At 49.1% G+C, this 18042-nt stretch overlaps 1 protein-coding gene and 1 non-coding gene across 2 annotated transcripts; both read left to right on the forward strand.

Moving 5' to 3' along the window:
- Positions 1 to 3213: 3213 nt before the first annotated feature.
- Positions 3214 to 3285, forward strand: TRNAT-CGU. The gene has a single exon. It is a non-coding gene; the product is annotated as a tRNA-Thr (tRNA).
- A 10222-nt stretch (positions 3286 to 13507) lies between these two features.
- On the forward strand, positions 13508 to 15420 carry LOC120505545 (translation initiation factor IF-2-like). The gene is made up of 3 exons (XM_039716206.1): positions 13508 to 13612; positions 14050 to 14468; positions 14699 to 15420. The coding sequence occupies exons 1-3, from the start codon at positions 13508 to 13510 to the stop codon at positions 15297 to 15299; spliced, it is 1125 nt and encodes a 374-aa protein (XP_039572140.1). The 3' UTR covers positions 15300 to 15420.
- Positions 15421 to 18042: the final 2622 nt, after the last annotated feature.

Here is an 18042-nt window from a genome sequence, read left to right on the forward strand (position 1 = left end):
CTATACCAAAGAGCTTTCATTTGACTGACAGTAGTCTCTAAACCTGGTATATGTCTTCTAGAGTACCATCCCATGAGGCTTTGAGGTAGCTTTTCTCACAGTGGGTACAGATATTTGGGGGATATTTGGGGAATCAGAGCAAAGATACTGCACGAATAATCCATGGAGCATCGTACCCGTGTGTCTTCTCAGGCTTCCTGTTCCCAAATTCCTCCCAGCAATGAGATGTTGGATATTCAGATTTATAACAGCAGGCTCAAAGAAAACTCCCTACTGTGTATGCTAAACCACTTCACAGAGAGACAGGGAGCAGTTTTGTTCCCAAACCTCAGCAGCTCAGTCTAATGTGCTGTACTACTGACCTACTTGCACAGCAGTCACTTGCTAGTACACGAGAATGACACAGTGGGAAAGCAAATCACGTGTTACTCTGGGGGCAGGAATCACCCCCACCACGTATCACAAAGTCTGTAGTGGTTTCTAGCAAGTTATGCTGTTCTCACCGGCTGGCGAGACGCGAGACCCTTCGGTCATTTTACAATCGGGAATTAAAGCTCACAACTCCTGGGAGGTGACTGTTGCCTTGCTCTGATCCTCTGGGGGAAAAAGTGGGTTTGGAGGCAGACAGAGGCTAGCTGGGGTAGTAGCAGAGTAGGAAAGAGATTGCAAGAGGATCGGGGAGTGACAAAGACAATTGTTACAAAGAGGAAATACATCTCATGGGAGCCCCAAAGGAGTACATCACCCAACTCCTGCAGTCTGGCAGCAGGCTCTGATCTGCTCAGGTTGTCTTGGCTGACACATTTTCTTCAGCATAGCAGTCTCAAGGCCCTGACTTTGATGTTTTCCCTTGCTCTGTTCCCTGTTCGTGATGGCCCATGTTTCAGTGTTGTCCCGAGTCTCTGATGGCAGACTGGGATCTGGGATGTGTCACTCCTCTCTAAATGCCTTTTGACATACACAGTGCAGCAGGGACTTTCGTAGCTTGTGTAACTCAGGGTGAAATCCGTCCTTAGAGCCATATGACCAGTAAATTGAAAATTGTCCCAGATGTATAACTGTAGCTATTTGGGTTAATGGTGATCTTTAAATGACTTTGCAATGATCATATGTCAGCATGTCCTCTGGCATGGTGCTTAAATCTGAATTTCCATCACACGGGGATCTTTGTGCCTTAGCAGACGAGGATGCAGTTTGTATTTTGATGTGATAGTGTGTAACAGGGGTTATGACTCAAGTACAAACGTTGCTGAAAAGACAGAGGAGTTGGGCTGTGGCACCAGCAGAGGTAATGGAGCTCAGCTGCTGAAAGGCTGTGCTTGCTCTCTCCCTGCTGTACTGGAGAAAATTGCTGGTTGTGTTTTGTGAAGCACTGTCTCTCTTGGCCACCCTGCGGCTTTTCTCAACGTGCTCAAGCTTTTATTTGAAACCTGAGTGGTCACTGGGCAGAGCTGCTCTCAGCCCTTTAGGAATCCTCTGGTCAGCCTGAGCACTTGTCCCACACAGCAGAGAATAACCCCTGTCCAAGGCTGTCCCTCAGCTCTGGCTGTGCACAGCAGTGAATGGGGGACTGAAGAAAAGCAGCAGAGGGGCTTGCTTTCCTTCTTGGAAATACAGTGTAAATCTGGATTAAAGGTGCAGCCCTGAAGCCCCTTCTCAGTGGCCCCATTCCAGGGAGCAGCAGGGCTGGGCCATGGGCACAGCAGAGCTTCCCTGCAGCAGAAAAGAGCCGGGCTCTCCCCATCACGGTGCCAGAGCTGGGGAGGGAGGAGGAGCCTTGCCAGGGCTGTCCTGTGCTCAGGGATGTTTCACTGCCCTGAAATGCAAAGTCCAGGGCCAGAGGGTGCAGGATGTGGCTGAAAAACATCTGTGAGTTCTGCAACCCCAGCAGCTCCTGCCATCCTGCTGTTTTCGGGATCTGAATATCACTGGGATCCTGACTTCCCAAATGACTCTAGCCTCAAAAAGTAAACCTTACTTTTTTGGATAGGTTCTTTGCAGTATTTATATGAAGACCTAAAAATGGGACCCTCAGGAAAGCAACTGTTTCTCTTTGGAATGAGCTGATCAGGCCTCACATGGTTGGTTTATTTGAGCAAGGAGCGCATTGTGAACACAGGATGCATCCCTGTAATAAAGGTTGTGTAACTCAGATCTGATTCAGCAGAGAGTGGGGCCTGGTTACAAATTCATAAAGTGAAAATAGTGATTATACTATGTCAGATTAGTTCTAACTGTGCCTGGATTTTTTTTTTGATTTTTGTTTGTTTGGTTTGGCTTGCAGTTTCAGGAGGAGTATGTATACCAGATTACTTTCTGCTGCCCAACATTGGTTCAAAACTAAAAACCAGGATGAAAAATTTCAATTCAAAGCTAAATAATAGCTCAAAACCACAACCTTCAAATTCTTCCCTCCTGCCCTACAGCTAGTGGTGATAAAAATGAGAGCTGATTCATTTCTTGGGTTTTAACCAAGTGTTAGCCATAAGACTAAATATTTGGTAGCTGGAAACCCAAAGGAGGAAATATTAATAATGCAGTATTGTATTTATGATTTATGCTATTATGATTTGACTATGTAAACAGAACGTAATGGGTTTGAAGTAAAAAGTGAAAATTCAGTTTGAATATCAGGAAACATAGACTGCCTGATAGCGTCCCAAGGGAAGGGGTGGAAACGGGAGGCAGTGCCGGAACGGAGCTGCGCCGTGCCGGGACAGTCCCCGCCGTGCCCGGAGCTGTGCCCCACCGGGCGGTGCCGCAGGGCTGCCTCCTGCCCCGGGAGCAGGTGTGTGTGAGCCCGGCAGGACCGCCCTCGTCCCGAGCAGCTGCTGTTTGCTTCCCGGGGCAGCCCTGTGGTTCCGCAGCGATGCCGTGAGAAGCACCGGGAGGAAGGAAAGCAAAGCTTCACCGGGGATTCCGCGGGGCCGGAGCAGCGGAGCCCGGGGACACGGCGGGGAAGGGGCTTTCCGAGGAGCAGGAGGCGCTTTCCGCCGCAGCGACACGGGGCAAGGGATGCCGAGCTCTGCAGGCGGGGCAGGGCTCGCCCGCGCTCCCGTTCCCGGCGCTCCGCCCCGCGTCCGCACGGCGCGGCCGCCCGGTCCCGCCCCGATCCCACCGCCCCGTCCCGCCCGGTCCCGCCCGGCCCGGCCCGGCCCGGCCGCGCCGCTCGCTGCCTTCCACTGGCGGCGCGCGGGTGCAGCCAGCCCGTCGGGCGCGGTGGCCAAGTGGTAAGGCGTCGGTCTCGTAAACCGAAGATCGCGGGTTCGAACCCCGTCCGTGCCTGCCGAGGCAGCGCGGTGCGCTGGCAGCCCCGCCGCGGGGAGGCCGCGGACGCCGCCTCGTTTGCAGCTCGTTTTTGCTGTCAGTGCCGGTGATCCGTCCGTCGGCGGACGTTCCAGCGGGCGGCAGGCCGCGTGTCCCCGAGGGCCGCGTGTCTGTGCCGCAGAACAGCTTGGGTGGGACGGGCAGCCCTGGGGAAGCATCCCCCGGAGCCCCGGTGCCACCCACAGCTCCCCAGATACAGAAAGCCCCTTGCAGACGACACTTCCAGGACTTGTGTCCTGAACTGGGTGAATCACAGCTGGAACAAAGCAGATGTTTGCCCTGTGATGCTGCGCTCGGTGTGAGGAATCCTCCTGCTGGCGCCTTCTCTGTACGTGCTGGGTTTGATGTACTTCTCACAAACAGGCCGAATCCTGGAATAAGCAAGAGCTTATTAAAGCAGTTAAAATCATGTGATTGGTAAGGTTAGACAAGCCCAGTAAGATCATTGAGTCCAGCCATTTACCCAGCGCTGTCATGTTCACCCCTAAACTGCCACAACCACATCTTTTAACCTTTCCAGAGATGGCGATTCCACCACTTCCCAGGGCAGCCCGTCCCAATGTCTGACCACCCTTTCCATGAGATTGTACCGTTTATACCAGAATTTACCCTAATCGCTTGGTTCTTGATCAGTCTCTGCAAAGTATGACACGTGCAAGGGTATTTCTGCTGCCTCTGTATAACATCACTTTGGTTATTGCTGCTTTCAGAGAGCTTGCAATATGTGAAGAGTAGAGTCATTGTATTGCAAAGTCAGCAACAGCCAGATATCTGGGCAGAGCAGAGGAGTCTCTTTGAAACAATTTGCTGCTTCCTTTGATGCTTAAGAAAAAGCTGGATTTGCTGTTTTCTGTGCCACACTTGGCCTGGACCTGACTGGGCAGGAGGCTGTTTGCCTTTCTCAGCAGGGACTGGAAGTGTGTGTGCATGAGGTGTTTGGGGAGGTCTGTACAACATGGTTGTGCAGGATGTCATTAGCAACCCACAAAACAAGCCGTAGTATGTTTTGATATAAAAGCAGGAAATGCAGTTTAGAACTTGTTTAGAAAAATTCAGACACTATTTTACTTGCAAAATAGAGTGCTGTCAAATCCCATCACCATTGTTGGAGGCTTTTGAGGACGAAAGTTCCAGCTTTGAAACACCCTCTTTTGATGTTTTTTTTCCCCCTACATCATTTCACAGTGGAATGTCAAACCAAAATGTTTCTACTGGTTCAAAAGCCATCTTGCAGCTTTTGCAGAGATTTTCAGAATTCTGTGGGTTTGTTTCTGGTCGAAACCAGTTGTGAAACTGAGGTTCTCCCTGAAGCAGGTTTCCCATCCTGTAAACTCGAGCAGTCAGGTCCTGCCCAAACGTGTGCCATGAACCCAGGACTGTGAACCAGGTATTTTAATAAAGCTCTGGCATCGCTGTTCTCTGTGGCCATAACACATCCAGGCAGCTCACCAGTTGCTTAACTTCAGTCTCTGCAGAACTGGAATATTCCCTCTAGCTCCTGGGTGTCTGTGAGGAAGGTCCTTCAGAGGCTCCTGCTGAATTCCCAGGGAGAGGCCCACGGGAGAGCCTTGGCCAGGATTGCTGTTGTGCATCTTCACCTCTGGAACAACACCACGAGGGGATGGATCCTTTCTGCTCAGGACAGGCAGTTCTGTGTGTGCCATCCTGCCCTTGTTGTTGTCTTCAGGGCAGGGCTGTGGTGGGCAGGTCACGTTTGCTCACCTCCCAAATTCCCGCCCCCTCTTCTTACTCACTCAGGCAATAAATTTGATTTTGGCTTTAATTAGTAGCTAAAGTCCTGAAGTGCCAGCCAATGAACTTTAATCAAGGCATTTATGATCTGATCATAGCTGTGCTGTGCTTGGGGGTTTTGGTGGATTGAGGAAAGAGTTGTTTATTTTGGACACAAGTCCTGACTGAAAACATAAAAATTTTTAGGTGGCCCTTTTGAGTTGCTTTAAGATCTTTGATTTTGTTTTCCCAGAAAATACTGGGCTGCCTTTCTCTGAATATAACACCTCTATGAAATGAGGAGCTATTAAATGAGGATTAAAATGAGGATCCTGTTAATTACCTAATAAAACCATATTACAATTAAAGTACTTAGAAGATGTGTTACTGCTGGAAATCTTGGCCATATTTAAATACAGAATTCCCTGTCCTCTCTTGCTTGACAAACCAGTTATTCAGAATCCTGACTGCTTTAAAATAAGTGTAAAAATTAATCAATTTTTACAGTATTTCTTGAAAAATTTCAATTTTAGCAGTATTTCTCAGTTATGTGTTTTTAAGAGGCTGACAGAAAATGTTTGCTTTTGAAAGGTAAGATGTGAATGGGCACTGAAAATAATGGGGTTTGTTTGGATTATATGAACATTTTCAACACTTTGCGACTCTCCTGAGTGTCTGTTGCATCCTCCCTTGGGTCAAACTTCAGCAACCAAAAAGCAGGGTGTTGGGAACACGGCAGGAGCTGTGTCTGGGTCAGAAATAGCAGTGAGATCATTGGAAAGCCTTGCTGGGACCTTGCTGCATGGAGCCAGGCAGGGGGATTGGCCCAAAAGCTGGGCAGATCCGCTTCTCCCATTAATAATGTGTTGGACTGATTTCCTACCTCTCTGCTTGTTGGGTTATACTTCCATGGGATGGCTGGCACCTTAAAAAAAAAGTGGGGGGGAGGAGAGAGAGGAAAAAAACCCAGCCACCCAAGCCCTGAAACCTTGACCTTGGAAAGAAAAGGCCTGTGCTGGGTTGTGCAAACAGAGCGTGGTGTGCCAGGGGTGACCATGCTGAGCCAGCTGGGCCACGGGCTGGGCACAGCTGCCCTCCCATGATGGGGGGCTCTCCCAGCAGCCCAGACCCCTCTCTGTAAGGTGAACAGCATGGCCAGGGCGGGAGGATGCTCATGTGCTCAGTCCTGAACCTCAACAACATTTCCTGCAGGTTGGACAACTAGACATACAAAGGGTTTTATAAAGCTGCCAGTGCCAGTGAGACCACCCCAAACTGGGCAGGAAGCAGTGAGCTCAGATGAGACACAGAACAGCATTTGCAGCATTGTCCGAGTCCCAAATATATGGCAGAGTAAATTAACCCGTGAGTAAATAAACCCCAAACTGTGGAAATCTTCACATGGCTACAGCAATGTGATTCCCATTTCTATTATGCCTGGAATTTAATGGACTGCTGAAGTTTGACCAAAAGGCATTTCTTGTGTCAAAATGAAAAATTACAGATCAAAAGGGTGACTTTGCAGACAAACATATCGATCTAAAGCCTGGGTGACACAGACTTCCTGGAAGAGAGCCCAGAAGCATGTCTGTGTTTAAAGTCAAATGGCTGTAGCCTTTTACCACTGATGAATAAAAAATGTTTTTGTCTGCATGCCGAAGGCTCCAGCAGAAACAGAAATTACTTGATTTGTTCTGCCAGAGGAGCAGGTACGTGTTTGTGAATAGTAATCCATTGAATGCTGCAGCATTCAGTAATTTTAAAAATGACAGTGAGATAGGAAATAAGAATTATTTTTTCCCCTTGAAAACTCTGTTTATGTCACTGTAGGAAAGACAGAGTGAGAATCCTTATTCTGTATTCAAGGGACGGAGTTACTGGTGTCCAGTAACACACTTCTCCAGAAGTGTGAGGGGAGCAGTTGGGAAGTTCCCCTGTGAGGAACCCAGTTGTGTTTTCGCTTTGCTATAGGAGTAGAAACTCTTACACAGATCCCCAAGGTTGCTACTGTCATCTGTAATTAGATATTAACGGAGAGGTCAGGGTGTTCCTACCTGGCCAGGAAGGATGGAGGGCCCAGCACAGCAATGCTGCTGCTCCTCTGACAGCCAGGGGTACCAGTGGGAATGACAGCCACAGGATTTTGTGAGTGAGCTCCGAGGGCACCCACGAGAGGCAGTGGAGTCCTCACTGCTGTGCTGATGTAGTGCAGAGCAGCGCTCAGCTTCCCAGGAGAACCTGTGAAACAGATTTTAGATTAAGAAAGTGGTGCTGAATGGCAGCTACTGCTTCTGGGGAACCCAGAAAATGCCAGCTGACACTCCAGGCAGTGTGTCTCAAATGACTGCAATTATGCAGGGAAGGAGGAGCAAGAGGGATGGATGGGAGATAACCAATCCCTTCTTCACAGCCTGTTTAACCTCAGCAGCACAGGCCTGCTGCTCACAGAAGCCCTGCTCTTCTCCCTGACTCCCTCTCAGGTTATGTTCCCGGCTGTAAACTATATGAAAAAAAATAATTAGAAAGAGTATCAGAGCCTAGGCCTGGAAGGTTTGTGTGCAGGGTTCTTTATCTGTGTACACTCTTGCTTTTACCAAGGAATGAAGTTCATTGCAGTGAGCAAGGTGCTGCAGGATGAAGAACAGTAACATGAGTATAGCTTTTATTGTGATGATCTTTCTGTAAATTGGAAAAAAATTCTATTTGAGCTGATGAAATTATGTGTTTGTAAATGCAGTGCCATGGGAGCAGAGTCAGGTGTTGGATTAATATAGCAATAGGACAAGAGGAAATGGCCTCAAGTTGCACCGGGGAGGGCTTAGGTTGGATAGTAGGAAAAATTTCTTCACCAAAAAGATGCCAAGCCTTGGAAAGAGCTCCCCAGGGAAATGGACTTTCTTATGTTCCTGGCTGTAAACTATATGAAAAAAAATAATTAGAAAGAGTATCCGAGCCTAGGCCTGGAAGGTTTGTGTGCAGGGTTCTTTATCTGTGTACACTCTTGCTTTTACCAAGGAATGAAGTTCATTGCAGTGAGCAAGCTGTTGCAGGATGAAGAGCAGTAACATGAGTATAGCTTTTATTGTGATGATCTTTCTGTAAATTGGAAAAAAATTCTATTTGAGCTGATGAAATTATGTGTTTGTAAATGCAGTGCCATGGGAGCAGAGTCAGGTGTTGGATTAATATAGCAATAGGACAAGAGGAAATGGCCTCAAGTTGCACCGGGAAGGGCTTAGGTTGGATAGTAGGAAAAATTTCTTCACCAAAAAGATGCCAAGCCTTGGAAAGAGCTCCCCAGGGAAATGGTTGAGTCACTCTCCCTGAAGGGATTTAAAAGATGTGTTGCTTAGGGACATGGCTTAGTGGGGGACTTAACAGTGCTGGGTTAATGTTGGACTCTGAAAGGTCTTTTCCAACCTAAGTGATTCTCTGCATCTCATGGAGAGGAATTGCCTTTGCATTCTGCACAGTACAGCTGCTCAGGCCTGGCTATTAGAGTGCCAAAGCCAGGCTCAGAGGCCAGCCTGAGATATCAGTGCAAAAGCTTCAGCAACAAACAGGACAAGAGACAAAGGGCACACACTGGAGCACAGGAGGTTCCATGCAAATATAAGGAAAGAGTTTTCCAAGTGAGCAGGACTGATGTTGGAACAGGTTGTGCAGTCTCCATCCTTGGAGAAATTCAAAAGCTATCCAGAGACAGCCCCGGGCAGCCTTCTTTAGGTGACCCTGCTGGAGCAGGGCATGGGACCAGATGTCCTCCAGAGGTTCAGCCTCAGCTATTCTGTGAAACTTCTTTGCCTCTGAATTGTACTGTTTGCTGTGCCTGCAGGACATGGGGCCAAACCATCCCTGCACTAAGAGCAGTGCCATCTCATGGAGAGGAACTGCCTTTGCATTCTGCACAGGCCTGGCGATTACAGTGCCAAAGCCAGGCTCAGAGGCCAGCCTGAGATATCAGTGCAAAAGCTTCAGCAACAAACAGGACAAGAGACAAAGGGCACACACTGGAGCACAGGAGGTTCCATGCAAATATAAGGAAAGAGTTTTCCAAGTGAGCAGGACTGATGTTGGAACAGGTTGTGCAGTCTCCATCCTTGGAGAAATTCAAAAGCTATCCAGAGACAGCCCCGGGCAGCCTTCTTTAGGTGACCCTGCTGGAGCAGGGCGTGGGACCAGATGTCCTCCAGAGGTTCAGCCTCAGCTATTCTGTGAAACTTCTTTGCCTCTGAATTGTACTGTTTGCTGTGCCTGCAGGACATGGGGCCAAACCATCCCTGCACTAAGAGCAGTGCCTGTCTCAGAGGGTGCTCTCTGGGGCCCTGCCTTGCCAGCTCACTTGTGGCAGCACTGCTTCAAACTAGTGCTGAGTTGGTACAATCACCCAAGTTAAAGAATTTAAACTGTATATGAATTCAAGGCAAGGACAGCCTAATATAGAATGTAATGTTTACTGTCTTTGAAGGAGCTGTAATAAACTTGGATGGGAAGCTTAAGCAAGAGATGGAGCAATCAGCTGGCCTTGCAAGTATGTCAGAGGGTCCTTGGGAGCCTGAATCTTGTCTGGGTTATTGCTGGGCATTGTGGCCATCAACTGTACCTAGATGGTTACAAGAGTTCAATGGTGTGCAGTTTGCACTGTCACAGCCTTACTGGGATTGTAGGATTATGCATCTGGATTGGGGGAATCCCTGTTCCTAATTTCACTGGGATTTGAGCACAGATTTCATCATAGGAAAAGGAAAGTGGGAGCTGTGTGAGGCTCCACTGTGTATCAGGGTTTAAAGCCTCATTTAATATGTCCAGAGTACAGATAGGAGGACTCATACTGTGGCAGCATCTTTAATTTTGGGGAAGCATCTTGTAGAGTCCTGCGATCACTGTCCCCTCTCAGCAGTCACTGCAATGCCTCAGTGCCTGTGCAAGACCTGCACAGTGAGAAATGAGCTCCAAGACTGAGCCTGGTCCCTTTGAGACTTGCTTGGGCTGAATTCCTGACTCCTGTCCTTTCATCACTCTGGGCCCAACTGAAAGAGTACTTGTGAGCTACCAAATATAGAATGTGCACAGCCTATTTCACAACTGGAACTTGCAAATGCTGGAGTGGATTTCACGGACTGAAGCCCCCCAGGGAGGGAGCATTACAGTAAATAATGTTAGTGCATTTGTTTAATCCCTGGGGATTGTGGAACGTAGGATTAAAGTGGGCTAAGGGGATTTCCCCATTGACAGCTGCTCCACAGTGCACAAACATACACACACAATTTTTTTTTATGTAACTTGTTCAGGCCCAAAGAATTTAAACTGCATATGGTGCTGACCGTTATTTCCACATCTGGTTACACATATCTGTCTCCCCCAGTAATTGTCTTTAATAGACACAATTGGGGATGAGGTAGTTGTCCTAAGAAGAGACAGAGCTCTGTGTTTGAACAGGAAACCATTATTTCTGAGTTTAATCAGAGCTCATTAGTTCTGTGATTTTCTCCTTTCTCCAATATACGCACACATGCTTTAAATGTGAAGGCCCAATTTTTGGTAGGGCATTCCTCTTGTATGGATGATTTGCCAGAGGTTCTTTGGACAGGCAGAGCCTTGGCCACTGAGCAGAGAACCAGAGCATGTCTGTGACTGGAGTGACTGGAGGCTGCAGCTCACTGGTGCTACATGGGTGCTCTGAGGTGAACCACCAGCTTCTAGTAAGGATCTCAGAGGAAGGACTGCAGTTTCCTCTGCATCCTTAATGAACCTGCCTGCTTGGTGTTCCTGCTCAGGTACATGGGGTCAGGCCAGCTCCTTGCAGTACATCGTGTTTGCACATTTCTGAACTTTTAATCACAAACTTGTTATTCCTACTGTTCTGGCTTAAAAAAAAAAAAAAAAAAAAAAAAGATGGAGAGACAGATCTGACCCTTGTCTCTGGCATGGATTCATATTTGCGGGTGAAGACCAGAATTTCATCCTGTGCCATCAGTGGATTTGAACTGTTTCTATCGTTACACTGTGTTCAAGTTTAACATCTTTGACAATCCACTCTCTTTCCCAACAAGGTCAGATGCCGAAATACCAAACTGTTGGCTACAAGCCAGTCTTGCTCACGTGCTGCTTAGTACCACACACAAGAGTTAGCAAATCAGTGGATCTACTGGCAGAGAAAGGTACTGCATAAGCACAGGCAGGATTGAGAAAGACAGACTCAGATTAATGCATGTATTCATTCACCTGGACCAAGCACCATCCACAGGGTCCATGTCCCACTCAGCAGCAGGCAGGGCACTCTCCCACCCACAGAAGATCCCTCCTGACTTTAGAAATTTCACACCTGGCTTCTACTTCGTGAACACCTCTAAAGAAGCTGCTCCATCTGGTTTGTGGCTCTTGTGAAAATGTTTTCTTTTTTCCCAAAGAGGGCTATTTTCAGAAGTGACAGAACCTGTTGTTCCATAGTTATTGTTCTGGACTGTTGCTAGTCAAACATTATTAATATATTAACCTTTTGCCTGCCAAACAGCTTGAAAGAAACTGGTTATGTTTATTTTTAGAATTGTGTAAGTTGTGATGCTTTACAACTTGATATGCTTGTGATTACATCTGAATTCTATGCAGACCTAATCCTCTTCCCAGCTCCCATCCAGACAGGGGTGTACTCATGCATTCCCTGTGCATGGATTCTGCACACCATGAAGGGCAGCCAGCAGGTATTTGTGAGAGGAGATGAAGTCCTAAGACCTGACCTTCTCAGGTACAGAAGTACCTCCTGCCAAGTGAAGACTTGTCTGAAATATGCCTTATCCTGTTACTACCACAGGGCTGCCAGGGGCATCAGTGGAAGTGGGAATGGGCTGCCAGCAGCTGAGCACATCCCATGGGATCAGGCTCCCTGCAAAAGAGCTCCTGCTGGGCAAAAATGTTGTGTGAAAGTCTTGCTCTGCTCTCATGAAAATTAAGTGGCGCTTCACATCAGCACTAGTGGGGGCCAGGTCAAGACAAGAGGCAACATGTTTTGAGGCTGCTGAAAATAGCAAATTAAGCAGTTGGTCGGGACATCAGAGAAGCAATGTGCCATCAGCTCAGTTAGGGAGGAACTCCATTCCCTGGCTCATGCTCTACCTTCCATACACATAGGTACATTTTTTTGCTGTGAATTTGTTGTTCTCGGAATTATTCTGTGGTGTTTCAAGCAGCTACAGGATTGAGACTGAGAAAAAAAAAGTATTAAAAAAACCCTAAAAAATGAGAGTGAGGTTGGCAGATGTAACTTGCATCCTGTAAGAGTAGCAGTCTCTTATTTCCTAAAAGCTGATGAGCCTTTTCTTGTTCAATGTAAGTGCTTTCTACAGCAGCTATTCCCTTCACCAGAGAAAAGGCGAGTGTCTTTTACACCTTTTTGGGAAGTCTTAATTTCTACTGTACTCTCTAGGCATCATCTCTGCAGAACCCTTCCAGATGGTCAAGAAATTCTTTATTTTTCTATCTTCTGCCAGAATGTCTTATTTTCAAAAGGCTCATAGAGCTCTGTCCCTCTTCCAACCTTTTCGCCCATGGTCCATGATTCACTTTGCATTCTACTATCAGTTTTATACAACATGTTCCTTGGCTCTACATATTCATCAGGCCTCTAGCCAAGGAACACGTTCTTCTGTGTAGAGGATGGCTTCAGTGCTGATGGAGAGCAGTTCTGTGGCAGAGCAGTTCAAGTTCTCTCTCTGGCATTCTGTCCACGCAGGCCAGGTAGAGTCACTTGCCACATCCATAACAACGCATACACAGGGCTGCCTTGTCCTCAGTATAGACACAGGAAAAAAATGTGGTGTAGATGACAGAGAGGAGCATTGGGTGCTGAAACCAAAGATTTAAAAGATGAGGCCTCTGGCTGTTAGCTTTGATTTTTTTCACGCATGAGCACACAATTATATAATGCATGAACACAAAATTACCACATGCATGAGGGCACAATAATGTCATGCATGAGCACACAATTATTTAATGCATGAACACACAATTACCTCATGCATGAGCACATAATTACGTCACACGTAAGTGCACAATTATGTCACACATGAGCACTCCATTACATAATGCGTGAGCACAAAAGTCACCCAAAAGAACCCAAAACCTTTCAGGTCCTTGTGGCATTTTCTTAAAAAACACATTTACAACTGAGTGTCGTGTAAAGAAATTACACAATTTATCCATACATGGTACAGATGCGCTTTGTGCCCAGATTTTCTTGGTCATAGACAGTTTTACTGGAGAGACTTGGCACATATGGAAGGGTAGAATTTGTCCTCTGATATACCTGGGATACACTCAAGGTATCGAATCCCAAGGTATGAAGTCCATGCCCACTTCAAGGTGTGCAGGAGAAGACTGGATATGTAGGGAGCAGTGCAGGGAACAGTGCAGGGAGGTGTACGGGGAGATACCCATAGAGCAGTACGGGGACATGTGCAGGGAGGTGTACGGGGAGATACCCATAGAGCAGTACGGGGACATGTGCAGGGAGCAGTGTAGGGAGATGCTGGCTGCGAGCAGCTTGGGTGCGTGCGGGGTGCGGAGCGGGTGTCGCCGCCGGGAGATGCCGGGGTGTCCGCGGGGTCTGTCCCGGGGTCTGTCCCAGGGTCTGTCCGCGGGGTCTGTCCCGTACTCTGTCCCGGGGTCTGTCCCGGGGTCTGTCCGCAGGGTCTGTCCGCAGGGTTTGTCTGCAGGGAATGTCCCGGGCTCTGTCCCGGGCTCTGTCCTCAGGGTCTGTCCCGGGCTCTGCCCCGGGCTGTGTCCCGGGGTCTGTCCCGGGCTCTGTCCCGGGCTCTGTCCGCAGGGTCTGTCCCGGGTTCTGTCCCGGGCTCTGTCCCGGGCTCTGCCCCGGGTTCTGTCCCGGGCTCTGTCCCGGGCTCTGTCCCGGGCTCTGTCCCGGGCTCTGTCAGCAGGGTCTGTCCCGGGCTCTGCCCCGGGCTCTGTCCCGGGGTCTGTCCCGGGCTCTGTCCGCAGGCTCTGTCCCGGGCTCTGTCCCGGGCTCTGCCCCGGCCCGGCTCGGCCCTGGCCCCGCTGGCGCAGCGCCGGGAGCGGCCGGCAGGGGGCGCGCCGCGCCCTCGGTGCGCGGGCNCCGTGCCGGCGCGGCGTCGCGGAGGGCAGCGGGTGGGGAGGGCAGCCCGGGAGAGCTGCCGGAGCCGCCGGGCCGGGCTGCGGCGGGAGCTGCCCGGCGCAGGGGTGGGGACTGGCCGCTTCCTTAAACGGCGCGGGACCGGCGGAGCGAGCCCGCACCGCCCCGGTGCGCCGGGCCGCGCCGACCCTCCCGGGACGCGGCCGCAACACGTGGAGCGAACTTTTGAGGGACGCGTGTCTGCGCCGGACGGGAGCCCCGCCGCCCGGGACCGCAACGCTGCACGGAGCAAGCTCGTCTCTCTCCGGTTTGATGGCTTTGGGTGTTGGATTTTGGCTTTTTTATTTTTTTTCTTTCTGCTTTTGGGTGGTTTTGGTATTTTTCCCCCTCTTTCCCCTACTTCTCTGCTGCTCTTGTGTTGGGACACTTCAATCTCGCTGGGGCAAACGCCGCGTTTGAAAAGCCGAGAGAAATGTTGCAACGTCCCTTGTGGCAACGCATTTTATTTATTTATTTTTATTTTTTGCCTTTTGCAAGGGCAAAGAGAAAGGGTAGGAAAAATCCCACCGTGATCAATACCGGCTTAAATACCCATCTGCGAGTCCCTCGGCTGCGGGAGGCAGAGAGGGGAGCGCGGCCGCCCGCCCGCTGCCGCTGCTCCCGCTCGGCTGCGGCTCAGCCCGAGCCCTTCCCGTGCGGATTCCCGAGGACCTGCGGCTCTGGGCGGGGAGGCGGCGGCGGGGGCCCACCAGCCCCTTTCCCGTGCCCCCCTCCACTCAGAGCAGGTAACGGAGGGGCTCGGGATTTTCTGTTTGGTGTTTTCGCTCCCGCCTCTCCGCGCACGAAGTTCCCGCAGGAGCGGGATCAGCGGTGCCGAGTCACGATGGGCGTCGGGGCCCGGCCCGAGGTGCGGGACCGGCTCCGGGAGCCGGGACCGAGACAGCTCTCAAGTTCGGGGAGGGGGCGGCGCGGATCGCTGCCTTCCTCGGCCGGGGGAATGATCCCCCTCCGGCGGGGTCCCCGATGGCCCCGGGGCGGGGGCTCTGCGCCGCCGGGGGTTTCGTTAAAGATAGCGGTGAGTAGTGGTCGCCTGCGCCTGATGGGCGAGCTGAGGGCTGGGTCTTTGCGGGCGAGATGAGAGGTTCGTGTCTTCAACTGGCCTACAAAGTCCCAGTTCTCGGCTCCCGGGACCTGCCGGGCGCGCAGCGGGCGAAGACGGAGCGCGGCGGCGCCGCCGGCGCTGCCCGGGGCGGCTCGGGCGGGACGCGGGNNTGTTTTGGTTCTCCGCGAACCGTAAGTGCATTTTGTATTCTTCTGCCTCGGAAAAGGCCTTAAACGTGCGCGTCCTACCGGTGCTGGCGCCATCCCCGCGGCTTCGCGGCGGTCCGGACCGGCTGTGCCCGGCCCTGCCTTGGCGGAGAGAGCGCTCGCTTTCGCTCCCGCAGGACCATGTGCATCCTTCCCTCCGCTTTCACTTTCTAAAAACACATGTGTTTTCTCTTTTTTTTTTTCTTTTTTTTTTTTTTTTTTTTTCTTTTTTTAGTAAATCTAGTCACATCCATACGGAGCAGGCGGGCTGCCGGAAATTCTCTTACTCACCTAAGCGTTTTTACCACCCAGCATTCCGGAGTTCCTTATTATTTGTCGGATTTCGATTCGGCACACTGCGCGTCTGCAGACATTGGTTTGTGCTCCTTCTTTGGGCACGGGTGTATATACAGCTCCGGGTGTGTATATTACTCTTGGCTTGTATAGCGTCATATTTATAACTTCTGTGCCCTTCTGTGTTATGTTACATTGCATTTTAAGTTCTTAGAACTATTTTGAGGGTCCTCATAATTTTTTGATTTATGTAGAGATGTTTTTACTTCTCTCTTGTAAAAAGTCAATGATATTGACCTCCAGTAAAGAAAAAGGCCAAGTGGCAACAGTATTCTCATGGCTAAGGTCTATAAAAGCGAATGGAAGATTAAAATCTTCCTATGTGTTTTTTGAGCCACTTAGAATTTAATTTTCTGTCTGATATAGCTTTGTAGGAGTCTACATTCTGTATGAGTGTACACAGACTCACACAACTCTTATGCTCTGTTCCCATGAAATTTTTACGAACAAACTCGGTTTTCAGCACAATTTTTTGTAGCCATTGCCCATTAAAAATAAGTGCTATTTCTTTTGCAGTTAGGAGAAATTTACAAATGCTGTTACAGACCTCTGCATATTTTTTTCTCCTTCAGCCCTTTATATCCAAACACTTGCGTGCAGCACACTAACATGTATTAATAGCTATTGCTCTGACACATGTCAGCACATACAGACCCTGACAGATCAGAATTATCTCCTGTGTCTGGTCCCTCAGGTGCTTCTTTTGACTTGGGGGACAGTGGATGCAGTCAGGTCTTACTTGGGCCTGTTCTCTTCATGAACCTATTCTGGTTGGGAGCTTTCTTGGAAACCAAAATTTCAAGGAAAACTTTTTGCCCATTTCTTTTCTCTATATGCCTGTTTTTCCAAAGAACCCAGTCTAGTGGCCACAAACAGGAAAACTACCTGAACATAAGGAATAAATGCAAAGATTCTGTTACCCCTTTAGGAGAGAGCCCCTCGGAGCCCACTCTGCTGGCCTGTTTGCAGCCATCTTCCCCTGCAGATCTGTATCCCTACACGAAACAAATCTGCAGTGAAATCACAGAAATCTGATTCTAATCATCCTCCCTGGAACAAGTCGGCGCTACAAGAAGACGAGCATAGTGTAAAAATACTCCAGGCACGCGGAGCCGTGTCATTAACATTAAAACCTGATGGTGTGAAAGGGGGACGGGGAGCAGATTCCTGTGCCTCCTCAGCCCACTCCTTCCAACTTGTGCAACTTGTTAGGCATCTCTGGCAAGCAGCGATTTTTCTGGAGGTTGGGTGTGTTGCTGGTCGGGCTCCTGGACATGCTGGTGGGCTAAAATGAAGTTTTCCCTTTCACACCAGAGTTTCTTAACTGTGCTGTTCTTTGTTAAGCTGGGTAAACAGCCGAGTTTAGCTTTTGTCAGGTTTAACATAATCTGGATTCTTTTTTTCCCAGCAGCAATTAGTTTTTTCCTGCCTTTAAGTAGTTTTTGTCCCTCTGAAACCTATTTTGGAGCACTATACAGCATAATTTCAGTTACTACCTTCTCGTTTAAGTGTACCAGTCAGGATTCAGTGGAAGCCTGGCTTCTGTAGAAAGTGAGTGCTCAGCATTTTACGGTCACCAAGGCTTGTTAAATGTGTACCTTTGAGCTTCCAACTCCCTAGTCACTTTTAGAGTTTTTTTCCTAATGGCATTTGCCAAGGTGAAAGGACACATTTTTTAAGCAATATTCATCTGTTTGCACTAGTGTGGATATAGTTGTCTATAGCTGCAAGGACTCTGTTGACAGACTGGCTGGTACTAGGAATGTGGCTTTCTCTCCATTCATCCACATTATTGGGATTATTTAGATCATAGCCACACACACTGCATTGACAGGCACTTTCCAACTTCTGTCTGTGCCCCAAAGAACATACAGTACAATGCAGATGTACTTCTCAGCATCTGGTTTACACTGTGGAGTTTAAACATTCTCTCTGAATTAATGTTCAGGCTGGAAGGGAACATTCCCTCATGCCCCAAGTGACTTTTTGTGGGTCAAATTACCAAGTAAAAATATTTTATTTTTAAATAATATTGCTCTGAAGGCTGGGTTGGGGGTAGACCATGGTTTAGCACTTTCCAAATGCTAGAGAAGATGGTTCAAGCTTCTGCTGCAAGTTGTGGACAAGCTCTTAAATTATTGTTTTAGCTCTGAGGCTTTCATAATGTTCTGTGCTCTCTGGGATGCAGATTCAATTATTCCCCCCTCCCCGGTTAATAA

This window comes from Passer montanus, unplaced genomic scaffold (assembly GCF_014805655.1).
Source record: "Passer montanus isolate IOZ18808 unplaced genomic scaffold, ASM1480565v1 scaffold35, whole genome shotgun sequence".
NCBI lineage: Eukaryota > Metazoa > Chordata > Aves > Passeriformes > Passeridae > Passer > Passer montanus.